This window comes from Cetorhinus maximus, chromosome 2 (assembly GCF_964194155.1).
Source record: "Cetorhinus maximus chromosome 2, sCetMax3.hap1.1, whole genome shotgun sequence".
Taxonomy (NCBI): Eukaryota; Metazoa; Chordata; class Chondrichthyes; order Lamniformes; family Cetorhinidae; genus Cetorhinus; species Cetorhinus maximus.
The window spans coordinates 175189502-175208450 of record NC_135880.1 but is presented as its reverse complement, the minus strand read 5'-3'; the positions used below and the strand labels follow the sequence as shown (position 1 = coordinate 175208450).

The 18949-nt window shown below is 46.3% G+C and overlaps 1 protein-coding gene across 3 annotated transcripts in view; it reads right to left on the bottom strand.

The window, feature by feature from the left end:
- The window catches only part of LOC144699734 (A-kinase anchor protein 2-like), an 88454-nt gene that overhangs the window by 28670 nt on the left and 40835 nt on the right, over positions 1 to 18949 (bottom strand). For 2 of the 3 annotated variants that reach the window (XM_078570912.1, XM_078570930.1), the window contains exon 2: positions 5179 to 7735. In XM_078570912.1, coding sequence (XP_078427038.1) covers positions 5179 to 7735 — 2557 coding nt within the window. Of the gene's footprint in view, positions 1 to 5178; positions 7736 to 14156; positions 14200 to 18949 lie in introns of those variants that run through there. The other variant, XM_078570921.1, reaches the window with a different exon arrangement.

The following is an 18949-nucleotide window of genomic DNA, read 5'->3' as shown; positions in this document are numbered from 1 at the left end:
AAGATACTTCACTTAATGTCTGAACAGGCTTGAGGAGCCAAAAAATTGTACCTCCAACAGCACAGCACACCCTTAGCGCTGCACTGGGGTGTCAGCCTAGATTTTGTGCTGCAGATTTTGGATTGGAACTTGAACACCTCATCTGATACCCAGGATGGGGGTGGGGGTGGGTGGGGTGATCTTATGAGGAAAGGTTGGACAGGCTGGGTCTGTATCCATTGGAGTTTATGACAGGTGACCTTATTGAAACATGTAAGATCCTGATGGGACTTGACAGGGTGGATGCTGAGAGGATGTTTCCCCTTGTGGGAGAGACTGGAACCAGGGAACATAGTTTAAAAATAAGGGGTCTCCCATTTCAGACGGAGATGAGGAGAAATTTTTTTCTCTCAGAGGGCCGTGAATCTGTGGAATTCTCTTCCACAGAGAGCGGTGGAGGAAGGGTCATTGAATATTTTTAAGCCAAGGTAAATAAGTTCTCGACTAACAAGGGAATCAGAGAGTATTGGGGGTAGGTAGAAAGATGGCGTTGAGGCCACAATCAGGTCAGCCATGATCTTATTGAGTGGCAGAGCAGGCTCGAGGGGCTGAATGGCCGACTCCTGCTCCTAATTCATATGTGTGTATGTTCTTTGACTCAGAGGTAAGGGTGCTAGCCAGAGACCCACAAGTGACACTGAAAACCTTTGGCCAAGGAAGAAAAGATGTGAAAAATGCCTTTTTCTCGCAGCCATCCTTTGCATCATGTCATTTGTGTTATCAGGATGTAAGAGCTTCTTGCTGCATTGTTACACCGACATGGAGAATGACCTGCGACCAGGGTCCTTGACTATTTTAAGAATAAGATTATTTTCAGTGTGGCTGGAACAGTTGACGTGATTTAACACAAATTATGTTCAAGATTAAAGGGGTTTTGATAGAGTAAATAAGGAGAAACTGTTTCCACTGGCAGGAGAGTCAGCAGCGACAAGACAGGGATTTAAAATAATTGGCAAAAGAAGCAGAGAGGGAGATGAGGAGGATTTTTTTTTTTTACGCAGCGCGTTGTTATAATCTGGAATGCATGGCTTGAAAGGGTGTTGGAAGCAGATTCAATAGTAACTTTCAAAAGGGAACTGGATATAAATTTCTAAAGAAAAGATCTGCCGGGTCAAGGTTAAAGAGCAGAGGAGTGGTGCTAATTGGACAGCTCTTTCAAAGGGCCAGCACGGATGCAATGGGCTGAATGGGCTCCTTCTGCTCTGCATCATTTGCTGTTTCTATATGGAGTACTGACAGGAACATAGCAGCTCCCCTTTAGCAGAGACAGTGGTAATGTCACTGGACTAGTAATCCAGAGGTCCAGGCTCATGCCTACGGGACACAAGTTCAAATCCCACCACACAATCTGGTTAAATTTAAATTCAATTAATAGAATCTGGAATTGAAAGCCAGCCTCAGTAATGGTGACCATGAAACTATCATTGATTGTTGTAATGATTCCATAGATGAAGAACTTCAGTTATGTGGATAGGTTGATGAAGTTGTTCTCCTTTGAGAAGGTTGAGAGGAGATTTGATACAGGTCTTCAAAATCATGTGTGGTCCATATAGAGAGTAACATGGTTGCTGGGGTCGAGAATCAGGCAACACAGATTTAAGGTGCTTGGTAAAAGACAGCATGATGAAAACATGTTTATGCAGAGGGTGTCTGAAAGGTACTGCCTGGAAGGGTGGTGGACGTAGATTCAATCGTGGCTTTCAAAAGGGAATTTTGATAAATACTATCTGGAAAAGGTGAGAGAGTGGGATAAACTAGATTACTCTCAAAGAGAATTAGCATGGGCTTGGCAGGCCAAATGGCCTCCTTCTGTGCTTTGATTCTGTTTTGCTCCTGTCCATGAAAATATGTCGTACACATGGAACAATGTCTAGTTTCTCTGCCCAGCTCAGTCTCTCTGTCCACTGACGCTCATAATCTTGAGCGCGCGTGAAGTGTCAATGCTTCGAGGTGGGAGTGGAATAACTCCAGCTGAGTGGGCATCATTTCATCAGCTTGCACTACTGACAGCTACAGGAGCAGTAAGGTCCATACAGATAACTGGTTTCTATTCAGATCCAATTCATTTATTTCACTATAGTGGAGAGAGACAGAACACCCTAGTGGCTCCTTAACATTATTTTTCTTTTTATTCACTCTAGGGGTGTAAGTGTTGCTGGCAAGGCCAGCATTTATTGCCCATTCCTAATTGCCCTTGAGGAGGTTGTGGCCAGCTGGCTTCTTGAGCCACTGCAGTCCTTGTGGTGTAGTTTCACCCACAGTGTTTTTATCTGTGGTGGTTTGATACAACTTGGCTTGCTAGGTCTTTTCAAAGAGCAATTAAGTGTTGACCACATTGCTGTGGGTCTGGAGTTACGTGTAGGTCAGACCGGGTAAGGTGGCAGATTTCCTTTCCTTAAAGAACATTAATGAACCAGATGCATTTTTATGACAATCCAGTAGTTTTGTGGTCATTATTAATAAGACTGTAATGTGGAATGGAGCCTGCGATAACTGCATCAACGGTAGGTTATGATTAGGCCAAGGGTTGGTGGAAAGGTCAGAGTATCAACCCTTGAACGATGAAAGTGAAAGTGTAACAACTGAAATATCAAAATACCATGAAAAATAATTTTTTAGTTTTACAATTTCTGCCTATCTACCTGATCATTTCACAATATACTAGCAATCTTGGGTCACAATCCTTTTTCCTATATTATTCGTTCATGGGATGCGGGTGTCGTTGACTAGGACAGCATTTATTGCCCATCCCAAATTGCCCTCGTTCAGGGAGCATTTAAGAGTCAACCATATTGCTGTGGATCTGGAGTTACATGTGGGCCAGACCAGGTAAGGACGACAGATTTCCTTCCCTAAAGGGCATTAGTGAACCAGATGGGTTTTTAATGACAACTGACAATGGGGGAGGGCGTGGCGAAGCAGTATTGTCACTGGACTAGTAATCTCGAAGCCAGGGTAATGTTCTGGGGACCTGGGTTCAAATTCCATCATGGCAGATGGTGGGTTGTTGTAAAAACCCATCAGCTTCATTAATGCCCCTTTAGGGAAGGTAATCTGCCATCCTTACCTGGTCTGGCCGATGTGTCTAGATCCACAGCCATGTGGTTGACTCTTAACTGCTCTCTGGACTCAGATTAAGGGCAGTTAGGGATGGGCAACAAATGGTGGCCTTGCCAGTGATGCCCACATCCCATAAAAGTTCATGAGGTGACCCAGACATTTGGCAATGACCCTGCTAAAGTTCATGGGGTCAGAGGTCAGACCCCATGATTTAAATTCCTTCAGTGTTCTTGGGCACACTTGGGGCATCTCCTGCCATCTCGCCCAAAGAAGCTGGAGAGCTCAGAGACCCCAGTCCCCTTGCCTGGGAGAAACAAGAAATTGTCTCCATGGCTCTCTTTTCAAACGTCACCTCTTTAAAATATTAATGCCCTCGAGTAGCCCAGGCTTGATCTTGACCTGACCCTAAGGTGGTTCAGCTAGTAAGGTAGCTCTGATCAGGCCGCACAAACTCATGTCCAAGAGCCTGGTAAGGATTGGCAACAGGGCCCAACTCTTTGAAGACATCCCAGAATCATAGAAACTTACAGCACGGAAAGAGGCCATTTGACCCATCACACCAGTGCTAGCTCTTCAAAAGAGTCATCGTGCTTAGTCCCACATCCCCATGCTTTGTCCTGAAGTCATTATGACACAGATGGAAGCCATTTGGCCCATCGAGTCCATGCCAGCTCTGTGCAGAGCAATCCAGTCAGTCCCATTCCCCAGCTTTATCCCCGTAGCCCTGGAAGTTCATTTCCCTCAAGTGCCCGTCCAATTTCCTTTCAAAATCATCACCGCTTCTAGCACTCTCATAGACAGCGAAGCCCATAATGCTCAAGCTTCTCATACTCAGGTACCTGCCTAACTCCCTTTTAAATTTATTTAAGAATTAGCTCCCCTAATCTTTCCAGGTAGAATGTTCCAGGTCCTGACAACTCTTGAAGTAAAAAAAAACTCCTCATTCCCCCCTCTAGATCTTTAACCAATGATTTTAAATTGATGAACTCTGGTTATTGACCCACTTGCCAGAGTGAAAGGCCGTGATTTTGCATGCATGGTCCAAGGCCTAGAATATTGAACAGCCATGGGTTTCTGGGTCAGTATTTTTTCTGACGAACTCTCTTGTCATCTCTAGAAGGGAGAAGGCTGAGGGTGGCTGGCCTAATAGAGGTCTTTAAAATTCTGAAAGGTTTTGAACTGGTAGACATGGAGAAGATGGTTCCACTTGGTGGGGCTGGGACCAACACTAGAGGTTAGAAATATAATATTGTCAATAAATAGGGACTTTGCCGAGAAATTTCTTTACCCAGAGTGTGGTGAAAATGAGGAACTGACTGTCACAGAGAGTGGTTGAGGTGAATGGTATAGAGACATTTAGATGTTTAGAGACAAATAAGTGTGATGTGAGGAAACCTTTTTTCACCCAGAAGGTGGTTGGAGTCTGGAACAAACTTCCTGAAAGGGTAGCGGAGGCGGGTTCGATCGAGGTATTCAAAAGGGAATTGGATTGCTACCTGAAAAGAGAGAATGTGCAAGATTACGGGGATAAGGCAGGGGTGTGGGACTAGGCGGAATGCTCTTTCAGAGAGCCAGTACAGACTCGATGGGCCGAATGGCCTCCTGCACTGTAAAGATTCGGTGAGATACTGTTTAAGGCGAAGCTGGATAAACACATGAAGGAGAAAGGACTAGAAAAATATGCTGATCATGTGAGATAGAAGTGGAGGCTTGTATGGTGCAAAAACACCAGCATGGACTATTGGGCCGAATGGCCTGTTTCTGTGCTGTAAATTCTAATGCAATCCATTAAATCATACAACAGAGAAGGAGGCCATTTGACCCATCGTGCCAGTGCCGACTCTTTGAAACAGCCAATTTGTCCCACTCCCCTGCTCTCTCCATGTGACCTGCAAATTCTGTTGTTTACATTCCTTGAATCAAAGTTGGAGTTAGTTCACTTCTGACACCCTGGCCTACATTTCTCCTCAAAGGTTAGGCTCATGAATTCCAATCAAGGATGTAGCACATGCCAAAAGGTCTCAGCCTGCCTCTTCGGAAGATGGAGTGCAATATCTGCAAAGAGTTGTAGGATCTTACCAGGGGCCGTTGTTCTGGGGGAGTGAGACTGTGTTGGTCGCAGTAGGGGTTGACTGACTTTGGTGGGTCTTTGCACAATCCTGAGGACCTCCCTCTGGCGCCGCAGCTCCTCCTCCCGGTCTTGGGCTGCGCGGATCTCCTGCTCAATCATTGACAGGGTCTTCTGTTTGCGTGAGCGCAGCTTAAACGGCCCAGTTTGGGCAATGACCTCCGGCTCCTGCGAGTGGCTGGCAAAGACATTGTTTCGGGAATAATCCGTCGGCTCCAGGTAGGTGGCGCTGTCACTGAAAGGGCTGAACTCGGGCTTGTACAAGGAAGGAGGTGACCCAGCCCGGGCGATGTCGGTGGTGCCGCACTGTCTAGCCGCCGCTGCGGGAAACTGAAAGCAATCCCCCTTGCGACTCTCCGTCTCGGCATCAGCTGAACCCTTTGGCGCGGAGGATCCCTGCTCCTGAGCTAAAGGCGGCGGTCCCTGTGACGGCTCCAACACTGCAGTCCGTGATTTCGGCAGAGGCACAGGGTCGATGCCCGCTGGCTCGCTACCCAACGTTGTTGGCTGCTGCGACACCCTTTGACGACCTTCACCCGTCCCAGCGTCCGCGTGGCTCTGCTGCGCAAGTGCCAACTGAATGGCGTTCTGCACCAACATTTCTGCTCGATATTGCAGCTCTCGTTCCGTCTCTGACAGTCCCAAATACGTTTGCTGGTACAAGTCATCGTCGCTGAGCGAGCTCAAGATTCCTTCCCTCTTGAGAGAGCTTTCACCCCTTTCTCTGTCAATGGGCGTTAATGCATGGGGTGTCTGAGGCTGGGAAAACTCCTGAGATCCACCCAGGGAGTAGTCCAGGGAAACGTTCATGGTCTCGTTTGAGGCACCACTGTCACTCACATTATCAATACTGAAGTCATTGGAAAGAGTTTCCATCACTGTGGTGTCCTGGGATCGAAGGGACAATTCATCCAAGCCGGAATCCAGTTCTTCGGCAGTGGCAGGAAGATCAACACACTTAAAATACTGGTCTGAAATGTCATTGTCGCCATCGTCACTCAGCACCGTCAAAACCGCCCTGACCCGAGTGAACCCTTCATCGTCCACATAGACCTTGTTGACCATCTCTTGTTTTGTGCTGTCACTGATAAATTGGTCAGGAGATGCTTGTCGAAGTGGTGCCAGGCCTGATACCTCTTTCTGCCAATCGGCTTGTAGTGCTGGTGGTGTCTCCTGGACTGCATCCCTTTGCTCTTCTTCAGGCACAAAGCTGACTTTGGAAGCTTTCACAACAGTCACTTCACTGACCCCGATATGCACTGTCTGGCCTTGAACCTCCGCCGGCTCAGTCACTACGACCAGAGCCGCAGCGTTTTCCTTCTTAGGTGCCTCCGCCACCCTTAACCCCGGCCTTACAGGAGCCCCCTTAGTGTTCACCGGCCGCTTCTGACTGGGCTGAGTGCTGGGTTCAGATCTGCTCTCCATTTTTAAAAACTGCTGCCTTGCTGTGGAAAAATCTATTTGTTCCGTGACAACGTCTTCTCTGTTTACAATGACGGGGTCCGGTGTTACAAAAACATGCGCTTTCTGCCTTGGAGACACTGGGGAGAGGCCCCCGCCCTGTTTCTTCTGCTTTCGCTCTGCGTATTTTTTGTGTGATTCCAGCTTATCTGGGTCCAGCTGCTCCTCAATGGATTTCTCTTGCGGTGGCTTCCATTTCTCTGCAATACTGGGGTTCTTCTTTACCACCTGGCTTTTAATGACCTCCAGTCTGGCTCTTTCGAGCTCTGCTATCTCATCGGACGCTCGCGTTTTCTTAACCCTGTAGGCTTCATTCATATCGTCATCCACGAAAAGTTTGGAGGGCTTCTTGTCCTCGTGATAGGCCCGGAGTTCAAATTTGGCCTCTTTCTTCAGGGGGACGAGGGCGGCTTCGCTGTCCCTCGAGGACCGCCTGGAATCTGATGCCTGCTGCTCCTCGCCCCCCACGCTGTTCGGGTCGGGAAGAGGTTCCTCCACGGCGGCGCCCAGGGAATGGCCGTTCAGCTTAATCTCATCTTTCTTCACATCGCCGGGCTCCTGTTGCTCAGCGAGAGGAGGCTCTTGTCTCGCTGCGGTTGTAACGGAATTATCCGGTGAGGCTGGAGGGTCGGACGTCTTGGGATCAGACGGGCTTTGCCCGCCCACCGTAATGGTACACGGCTCAGGAGAAGCCAGCACGTTCGACCCATTCTCCAGGTTAGAATCGCAGCAATTGGCTTCTAGGACCTCGTCGAGGTACCTGATCTCCTGCGCAACATCGCTGTCCAGTGATTCATGCTGACTCTGGATGCCATTGTGGCCTTTCCCAACTAAGTGGTTCAGCTGACCGTCCACCACAGCCGACTCAGAGGCCGGGCCCTTTGGCGTCACCACACTCACGCTCTTTGTACTGTGAAGCTGGTTGTCTATTTCCATCCTTCCCTCTTGCCCAGGAGACAAACGAACAGAGTTCGAGGAATCAATCCTTCTTTTGTGGTTTCCCTTCTTCAGTTCAGTCTCATCCTCCAGGAAGCTGGGAGGGGATTTCTACACAAAGGGAAAAGGTGAAAACTATTAGAATCTCAAATATCCAAATAGCTTGAAAGAATACATGCTTTACATTACAGTTGCCGTAGACTTTAATTGGGCATTTGCGCAACAGCCTATGGTAATTAGGGAGCCATTTCGGTGCAGCTCCCTCAAGATGGGGCCTATGTGAGCAGCGCAAGCAACTTGGCGTCACCTCAACCAATCAGATTGAAGAATCCTCGCTGAGACACAGAAGGCATGATTTTACTGTCCCACAATGATCGTGTCGGTCAGAAAGTCAAGGGGAGCCTGCAATTTGGGTTCTTCCCCACCCCCCAAAACACCCTGAAGTTTTAATTCCACTCCATGTCTCTGATTGACAGTCTGGTGGGTGGGAGCAGGTCAGTGAAGGCCACAGTATCAGGCATGTCCATGCTTGGAATGTGGGGAGTCAATCGATGGGAATGGGTGATCTCAGGGTGTTTGGGGGGGTGCGGGGAGGTGAAAGGGAGGGGGGTTGTCAACCTCCTGGGGTGCAGGGGAAGGGAGGGTCAAAGGCTTCATGGTCGGGGAGATTAGAGGCCTTGGTGGGTTTGCCAATCCTCCAGGATTGGCCTAGAGTCTCCAAGAATTAAAGATCAATCTCCAGGACACTGCTGTGTGAAACCCTGGAGAAAAATCATAGGGACATGATAAAAGATTGTCTTTTTTGAAATTTTCTTTGAACATTTTTCTTTACCAGATACAAAACTATTGAAAATGGGAAAAAAGACTGTATGGCTGAGAGTCAAGCATCTTCCAATTGGGTTATGAGCCTTTTTGCTTTCCAACTGGCGTAGTAAGGCGGTGTGTTAAAACTTATTCTTTCATGGGGTGTAGGCATTACTGGCAAGGCCAGCATTTGTTGCCCATCCCTAATTGCCCTTGAACTGAGTGGCTTGCTGGGCCATTTCAGAGGGTAATTGAGCATCAACAACATGGCTGTGGGTCTGGAGTCACATGTAGGCCAGACTGGGTAAGGACGGCAGATTTCCTTCCTTAAAGGACATTAGTAAACCAGATGGGTTTTTACAACAATCAGTGATAGTTTCATGGTCACCATTACTGAAACTGGCTTTCAGTTCCAGATTTTTAGTAATTGAATTTAAATTTCACCAGCTACAATTTGAACCCATGGGCAGAATTTTGCCGTCGGCGAGCAGGGGGCGGGGCCCGCTCACCGATGCGTAAAATGACGCGGGATAATGTCAGGCGGAACCTCTGACGTCACCGCGCCCCATTTAAATATTCAGGAAGGTGGGGGCGCAGCAAAATCAGCTGTGGGCCCGCCGACCTGTCAATGGCCAATTGAGGCCATTGACAAGATCATTGAAACAAGTAATGGACCTGCCCGTCCAACCTTAAGGTTGGCGGGTAGGCCAGGAGCCCCGGCGGCAAATAGAAAAAACATGAAACCTCATCCAGTGACGGGATGAGGCTTCATGCAGGGTTTTAAAATTTTTAATTAAGTTACTATGTTAATTATGAACATGTCCCATCTCATGAGGGGGACATGTTAGGGAATTTTTTTTTTTCTATTTTTCATATTTTTCAAAGTGTAAGCGATCTCCCTGAGGCAGCACTTAGTCTCAGGGAGATGTGCGCTCTCTCGTACGCATGCGCGAAAGAGCGCACTCTCGCTTTTGGGGAATCCCCCTCTCCCGCACAGGGAGTGCATAGCGCTTCCCGCCGGGCGTCACGCTGGGCGGGCCTTAATTGGCCCGCCCACGTAAAGTGGCGGTGGGGCCCGCTTCTCCGGCAAGGATTGGCTCCCCGCCCGCCGGAGATTGGGTTGGGCCTGCCCGCCTGACAGGCAGAAAATTCTGCCCCATGTCTCCAAAGTATTAGCCTGGATCTCTGGATTACAAGTCCAGTGACATGACCACTACACCACCCTTTCCCCTCAATGGATGGTGGATGTGTTGACTAACTAGTGGCTGGAACATAGGGGCAAGGCATGTGTTGAAAATTCCAGGAATACATTGAACCACAGTTGGCAAGTCTAGGCCTTAGCTGGCTGGGGGTGGGGAAAAGTGAAGACCTCAATGGAAGGACATTGAGTGGGGGAAGACAGGCTGATTGCAGAGGCTCCTCAGGCAGGCACCTGAATCCAGGGGGTAAAGGCACTCATCTCCTGAATCCACCTAGTCCTCACCCATTTGTAGTTGCTGGATTCCCCAATGCTTGGGAAACACGGCCGACAACAGTCTTAATTCAAAAGTGGAATAAAAAATATTTTAAGTTGCACCCCGCCTCCTTCAGTAGGGGTTGGTCACCCATCCGGCACTAATCTTGCAAGCACTCTTACACATAAAGATTAATGGAAGTCTGGAACTCTTCCCCTCATAAAGCTATTGAGGCTGGGTGTCAACGGAGAATTTCAAAATTGCGGTGGAAAGATTTTTTTCAAGCAAGGGTATTAAGGTTTATGGCAAATGGATGGAGTTAAGATACAGATGAGCCATGATCTAATTGAATAGTGGAGCAGGCTTGAGGGGCTGAATGGCCTCCTCCTGTTCCTTTGTTCCTTGCTATGACGCCCTTGACTGTCTTCCATTTTCTCCTAAGAGAGCCCTCCTAAATTTGCCCCTTTCACTCCAGAAGGTGACTTGGTTTCAATAGTCTATATTTCCTTTAGCGAGCTACTGACATATTTTGCTCGCCAGCTCAACACAACAGAAATCACTGAGACGTCTTTTAAATCTGGCACAAGCCTTTTACTGGTTTAGTTCCACGGTTGACTATCCACATAACACTCCTGCCAGAGTAGCAGGAACCAATTCTGGCCATTGAGAAGCTGAGGTAGTATATTCACTTCCAACAAGGGACATGAAAATAAACTGAGCCTTTAAATATAGGACCTTGAATAGGTTATTCCTGGTTATTTATAGCAGTCAATAAGAACATTATCTTTGGCTTTACCAAGCATGTATTGTTAGACCCTGGTTAATAGCTGGATGCTGTTTTTTGACAAGGTGTTTTTTTTTTACATCACTTTCTCTACATATCATTTTCCCCAAGCCTAAGTTTAGCACATTTCCTTCCATAATTGCTCCAAACCACTAAAGTCTGTGTTTTGATCGGATACCAGTAGACTGAGCAGAGAACCACAGCAAGGATGACCTTATTAGGAACATGACTGTTGCGTATTATGCCTTGCTGACATCAAGTCTTGTTGCTTTAATCCAGGTTTAGCAGTGGAGCTGTTGGAGTTGCCTTGCTTGCACTCATAATTCTCAGTGGAATAGACCCAATGTTATTTATTTATTTTATCTTACAGCACAGAGGAGGCCACTTGGCCCGTCATGTTCAGGATTCTCCCTGGATTCAGGTGCCTGCCTAAGGAGCCTCCACCATCAGCCTGCCTTCCCCCGCTCAATGGCCTTCCATTGAGGTCTTCACTTTCCCCCACTCACACCAGCTCAAGGCCTAGGGTTGCCAACTGTGATTAAATGTGTTCCTGGAGGTTTAATCACATGACTTGCTCCCCCCCACCCCCCAATTCCAGCCATTAGTCAGCCAACACAACCATCCATTCTTTGAGGGGAGACAGTGGCATAGTGGTAACATGACTGAATCATCAGAAATCTAGGCTAATGCTCTGGGGTCACAGGGTCAAATCCCACCATGGTAGCTGTTAATACCCTGTGCCAGGTTTTTGCAAGAGCTGTCTGATTAGTCTCACTCCACTGTCCTTTCCCCATGTGCCATTTCTTTCCCCTTCAAGTATTTATCCAATCCTCTTATGAAAGTCGCTCCTGAACATGCTGCCACCACCCTTTCAGGCAGCACAATGCAACTCGTCCGCGTGATTTAAAAAATTCTCACATTCCATCTGGTTCTTTAACCAATAACCTCAAATATGTGCAAAATACCGCGGGTGCAGGAAATCTGAATACACAAACAGAAAGTGCTGGAAATACTCGGCAGAACTGGCAGCATCTGTGGAGAGAGAGAGAGAGAGAGACAGAGTTAACATTCTGAGTCCAGTATGGCTCCTTCAGAAAGAGGGTCATATTGGGCTCAAAATATTAACTCTTGTCTCTGTCTCCACAGATGCTGCTGAGTATTTCCAGCACTTTTTGTTTGGGCCTCACATTTGTGTCTTCTGGTTTTGAGTGAAGTATTGTGAACACGCACATTGTGATGCTAATCTAGGCTGATGAACTTATTTTATCTCCCAGTGAAAAACTTGGCACCAGTTTTCAACAATTTTTGTATGGGAGATGCCGTGCAAACGTTGATAGACCCCAGGGATCCCCTGGTCACACTCCTGGAGTGTCCCAATCTCATCTGCCAAATGACAAAATGCGCTGCTCAACGGATAACAATGATGTGATTGCAGTAAAGTAATTTGTGTAAACATGTTACGCTCAAGTGATACAGAGAAAAATAACAAATTGAAAGGAATCTTGCAGATTTCCTGGAATTAGTTTAGAGGACAGACCGGGAACCCAAGCTAGAAGGCCTCTACCCTCTGATAAAAGTAGGATGCTATTAATGCCGTTTAAGGGTTGCCAACCCTCCACGTTTAATTCCTGGAGATTCCAGGGTAAAGATAAATCACCTGCAAGTAACCCAGAGAGAAAAACCAAAAAGGCATATAAAAAAAACGAGGTGTCTTTTACATTTTCTTAGAAAGGCCTCCTTCACTAGTTATAAAAATATTGTCAATGGGGAAAAATAGGCTGATGGATTGGGTGAGGCTGCAGAAATTGGGGGGTTAGGGGGTGCTAGTGTGAGGTCACCTCCAGGGATGTGTCCAACTAAAATTTGCAACCCTATGTTAACAGAGCACTGACTCCGCTGTGAGCTTGTGTGGTCAACTCTCCTGGCTTAAAAACATACTCTCAAAAATGGAAACAGCTGTCCTTAAGCAGCGTGATGCATAACAAAGGAGTATAACAATAGTTAATGAGCAGAGTTTATGATTGTAGGGGCTGGTAAATCAGCTGTGAGTGCCGTACTTTGAAATATTGAGGCCAAATTGTAAATGTGACTATCACATGCTCCAGTAAAACCACTTGCATCAACAGTGGTGTTCCTTAATATGGCAGAATATAAAGCATACACACTGAAGATATAATCTGACTGTCTTGATAGAAATGTGGTGCCTTGGCAACGCATTTTAAAACTCTAAGCTTAGTGAAGGTTCTGATGGCAAAGCTCTTACATCACAATTGCTCAATTTACATTTCAGACAGTAACTCTTGAAGGTTCCAACGTTACACTGCATCAATGGCGCGAGAATAGGAGCAACAGTGTTTGTAATTGTCCAGCCCTAACAAACTTTGTGTAATCAGAGTCCAAAACTCCATAAATGCTGAGGTTTATAAATGCTGAGGCTTATAAGTCCTGTCTCCTAGGATAGTAAAAGCAACGGAGCCAGTGTAGGTATATCTAGGTGTACCCAGTTCCAAAGTGTTTGGATGAACAATACTGTGCTGATATCTATATATATGTGGTTACCAACCCTCCAACCTGGAGTCACCAGGAATTGATAAATCTCTAGGAATAAATCGGGACGTTTAAAATATTGATTTTTTTTTTGGCATTTTCTTTGAACATTTCTCTTTAGTAGGTATAAAAATATTGAAAATGGGGGAGAGAAAGGCTGTTTGGGCTGACAGTCAAGCAGCATCGAATTAAGTAACAAATCTTTTCGCTTTTTTGCTTTCCAATTGGTATAGGGAGGCAGTACATCACAAGGACAGATATGTTGGCTGACTAATGGCTGGAGCATGGGGTAAAGTCGTGTGATAAAACCACCAGGAATACATTCAATCACAGTTGGCAACCATATGTATACATAAAGTACAAATATTGATAGATGGTGCCAGAGGAACACACCAGTACTCGTCTTAAAACACTGTAATCCCTTAGCTCAAAAGCTACGATCACCCATTAATTCTAGGTTTGCCAACTTTGGTTGGACATATTCCTGGAGGTGTGATGACTTGACCTCCAAAAGCCCCACCCACACATGCCACCATTGGCTATCCAACACGTCCATGATTGTGATGTGTTGCCTGTTGCCTTCTCGGCCAATCAGAAAGCGCTCAGATTCATCATTTCCCAATTGGGTGATTCTTGACTGTCAGTCAAACAACCCCCTCTTCCCCAAGTCTGATCTTGCTCTAACAAACACAAGTGTATAAGGAAAATTAAAGAAACTTGTTTTAATGCTGCTGATGATTTTTCTCCTGGGTTGCTTGCAGCAACGTCATGGAGATTAATTCCCAGAGACTCCAGGGCAGTCCACGAGGGTTGGCAACCCTGACTACAAGGTCTGTGTTACTTCACTTTGCCTTCGCTTCAAACATAATTGTGAACGCACACACACAGGCACAAAAAAAATTATAAACCACAGGAGACAACAAAATATTATTGGTGATCTTACCATGTTGCAACATTCCTTTCCATTTTAACACAGGTAGTAACCCATTTGAACCTAAAGCTCTGAATTAGGTGAAGCTCTTTGAGAGAAAATAAACCGAGAGTTTTGATAAGATAGTCAAGGAATTCCCTTGACAAACTTGGTAGTGTCAAGGAGCTGCACTGCCAATACCCCCTAATAAAATAAACAAAAAATAAAAATAAACAAAAAAGTCTTACTCTAACACCATTTATTTCTTTTTATATTTCATGTTTAAAAAATATATTTTTGTTTAAGTAGCATCAGTGACATCACTGAGAGAGTTGACTAGGACCTGACTGCATGAGGGATCTGAATTTTTAAAAATTCATTCATGGGATGTGGGCATCGCTGGCAAGGCCAGCATTTATTGCCCATCCCTAACTGCCCTCGAGAAGGTAGTAGGGGACTGCCTTGAGTATTTTAAAGGCAAACGTAGATAGATTCTTGACTAACAAGGGAGTCAAAGGTTATCCTGGGGGTGGGGGGGTGGTCGGTGAGGGGGGCAGTGGGGTAGACGTAATGTGAAATTGTGGCCACAATCAGATTAGCCATGATCTTATTGAATGGCGGAGTAGGTTCGAGGGGCCGATTAGGAGCAAATGGAATGCCTGAGTAGAGGTGGGACCTTGTAACGTAGAACGAAGGGTGCTTTTCCTCAGTTTTTGTAGAGAGAAGTGAAAGCAGGTCTGTGGGAGTCCCTGGGAAGATTGTGCAGGAGACATCACTGTAAATAAATATTTTAAGAAAAGAGCAAAAAATACCCAAACCCAGATGGAAACCCTCCTCGACAACTGAGGGGCGATGGGATGGGGAAGCATTAACCATATTTTTCAAACATCCTTGAACATGGAAACTGTTGCAAAGAATTGGAGGGTACAAAATGCTACAGCCCTATTTTTAATCTCAATAAACCCTTCTTTCATTATGGATGTTGCGGTTCATCGCAGGAATATTATGATGTGCATCAGTATAAGACCATTCATGGCTTCAGGATGAGACGAAGTGCCTCATTCCTGGTGAATTACTTTTAAGGTGTAGTGCTGTTGTTACGGAGATAAACATGGCAGCCAATGCTCTCACAGACAACAGTGAATTAAATGATCAGATCATTGGTTTTTGATGGTTGAGGGAAAAAAGTAGGAAAGAAGAAACAGAGGCAGGAGAGCCCCTCAAGCCTGCTCCACCAATCAATAAGATCATGGCTGATCTGATGTGGACTTAACTTCAGTTTCCTGCCTGTCCCCCATAACCTTCCACTCTTTTGTCAATCAAAAATCTGTCTAACTCAGCCTCGAATTTATTCAATGACCCAGCCTCCACTGCTCACTGGGGGAAGAGAATTCCAAACACTAATGATCCTGTGAGAGAAGAAATCCTTCCTCATCTCCATCTTAAATGGGAGAACCCTTACTTTGAAACTGTGGCCCCTAGTTCTCGATTCCCCCACAGCGGGGAGCAGAGTCATCTGAGAGGGAAGACAAGACCAGGGGGGGTTTATCATCTCAACTGAATGACGGCAATTCCAACCATGCCAAAAACACTGCACTGTGGTACCAGCCTAGAATGTGTGCTTGTCTCTGGAGACGGACTTGAACCCACCATCTTCTGTCTCAGGAACAAGTGAGAACTCAGTCTCCCAGGCAAAGGCATTCGTCAAAGACATTCCAGAACAGGTCTTGTGGGAGTGGAGAAATGGGAGGCAATTAGCTAATTTGGAGCAAAAGGGTAAGAGCTAAATCACGCCAGTAGAAGTCCATTGATCCAAGAGGACTAGGCAGGACGTTGTAGCCTTAAGAGTTATGGAATAATTGTCTAGCTTAGTGGTGCTGCAATGTTGAACTGAGCTGCCCTATTCTGTGCAGTAAGACTCTGGCACATTGTCCGGGAATTTGGGAAAGTAAGTTGTTGTCTTGCTGTCTGCAGGAAGTTGAAACTGAACCTCAGTTGAGTTAGCTGGATGTCAGAAGCTGCCTTTTTGAAAAGAAGATACGTGTTTCTGGCAAAGGAAGTCAATGGATTCTCAGAAATGGCTGCAGAAGGACGGGGGTGGGAAAATTAAAAAAATGAATCAACATAACAATTTTCACAAAGGGGAATGTTTCTGCATAGTTTAGGCCCTATACAGGGGTTTCAGAAACGCAGCAGTTTTGTTATACTTAACTTTGCTTAAGTGCAGTTTTAAGAGAAACGAGAGTGAGAAGCAGCTGGAGACAGCAGTGATAACATTCTGATTTATGTCAACAGGAAACTAATGTTCAAACAATCATTTGGATTGCTGTATGTCCTTCAACTGCAACGTGAAGTTTAATCTAGGCCCCATCCATCACTTAGTCTTCTTATGCCCCTGGGCTAAAAATGCTTAAAGTTCAGATTCATTTATTCCTGTTTTTGACACTACAGGCTCATTTAAACCTTGCAAGGTTGCGGAGTTTGTGAAGTGCTAACGTTACAATTTCAGTTGTCTTCCATTGACTAACCACATGTGCAGTAGCGACACAAGTTGTGTTATCTCACAGAATAGGATATTGTGGCAGCATCACTGACTTAGCAACACAGAACGTGTTTAATGGCAACTTAATAAGCAGCCTAACTTCATGCCGTTGTTACCTCCAGGTGTGGCTATTCCAATGCTCTCCCGACCAGCCTCCCATCTCCCACCCTCTGTAAAGTTCCACTGATCCAAACCCCTGCTGCCTGTATCCTAACTCACAGCCAAGTCTCGTCCTTATGTTCAAATCCCTCCATGGGCCTTGTTTCCCCTCCAACCCACCTCTTTAGCCTCATCCAATCCTCTGAGAACTGTGGGCAGAATTTTACGGCAGCGGGATTTTAAGCTCCCGCTGAAGTCAATGAGGTTTAGAATGTCTCGCCGCATTTTACAGCCCCGTCCCCGCCGAAACGGGACCGTAAAATTCTGCCCCATGTGTTCCTCCAAATCCGGTCCCTTCCTTCCCGAATTTGATCGCTTCACCATGTCCGCCCCTGCTTTCGCTGACTAGGCCCTAAGCTCTGGAATTCCCTCCCTAAGCCTCTCCGAACTTCCCTCCCCCTATTAGATGCTCCTTAGAACATAATTCTTTGCCCTTTTGTCGTCTGCCCTACTATCTTATGTGGCTCTTTTGTCAAATTTTGTCTGATCACGTTCTTGTGAAGCTCACTGGGCTGCTTCACTCTGTTATAGGGTTGCCAACTCTAGCTGGACATATTCCAGGAGATGTCACATGGCCTCCTACCTTCAATTGCCCCTCCCCCACTCTCCTGTCCTTGGTCTCTCAGCCAGGTTGAGAGCCGTGGGGCTCGGGGCTGCCCCATTCTCCCAGGCCCAGGCCCTCACTATATTTCAGCCAGAGCAGCCCGCCTGGGAACGGGCGCCCTTTTGGTGAGAACTAACCCTGTGGCGCGGTGCGGTGCAGCGCTCCCCACCTGCACTTCTTCGTCTCAGAAGTCACGTGGCTGGTGAGGAGACCCAAACCAATCTCCAGACTCCACAGAGAGGCCGGCGGCCTCATCTCAACTCTGGGGCCGCCATCTTTACCAGAGGTAGAACCGGTGCTCTGCAAACATCCGGCTGCCTTCAGCCCCCACCTAGACAAAAGTTCCGGCTGCCTGCCAATCCCACCCCATCCCCTTAGCCACTCAACAGCCATTAGCATTTTGCATATCCGATTAAAATCTTTCGGATTGCTTTTAATAATCACCAGGAGATAGGTGCCGATTCCGGTAGACTCCCAGCTAATCTGGGAGGGTTGGCAGCCCTACTCTGTTAAAGGGGCTATATAAACGGAGGTTGTTGTTGCAATGAAACCAAGATTCACGCCACTGTTGCCTGCTCTGACGCATTCTTTCCTGGAAGCTGTTGTTTCCTTGGTTTGATCAGCTTTTACTTTCCCTCCAATTCACAGGTTGTGCATCATCGAATCGCAAATTTTTGATTTACCTCTGGTCTTCTTGTCCTACTCTTTTCAAACTCACTGGTGTCCTGTAGTATATGTTCTGGTTCTTCAGCTCAATTGGAAATAAAAAACACATGGGCACGTGTCTGGTAATCCAGTTGATATGAACTTTAAGGATTACCTAGAAGCTCTTCAAAATTGAAATAGATAATATATATATTTCATCTGCTGCCTAGGGCAGAATTCAGAAATTGCTGCAATGGAACATTCTGGAAGTTGAATGCTTGAATGTTACAATAACAACGATTTGCATTTAGATAACAATTCAATCTCTTGAGGACCAGGCAGTCACCCTCACCTATCATATATGCCTCCAAGCTGAGCGAGTAGCTGAGTTTTGACTAATAGAATTATAACAGGGCAGAAGGAGCCTATACCTGAAGAAGAGTCATACGGACTCAAAACGCTAACTCTGTTTTCTCGCTCCACGGATGCTGTCAGACCTGCTGAGTTTTTCCAGCATTTTCTGTTTTTAGTTCAGATTTCCAGGATCCGCAGTACTTTGCTTTCATTTCTCCTTCTCCATCATTGTTTGTATGCTCCTATCAACATTATCTCTTCAATTCTGGAAAACCAAAGCCATCCACTGCTCTCTAGTTGTTCACTACTTGAAATTTCTCCTCTGGCTTATGACTGAGGAAGATAAGAACAGGAATAGGCCATTCAGCCCCTCGGGCTCTTCCACCATTCAATGGTTGATCTGTACCTTAATGTCGTTGACCCACCTTGGCTTCTCATCCTTATTGAGCAAGAATCTTTCAATCTCAGATTTAATATTATTAACTGAGCCTGCATCTGCTGCTTTTTGTGGGAGAAAGCTCC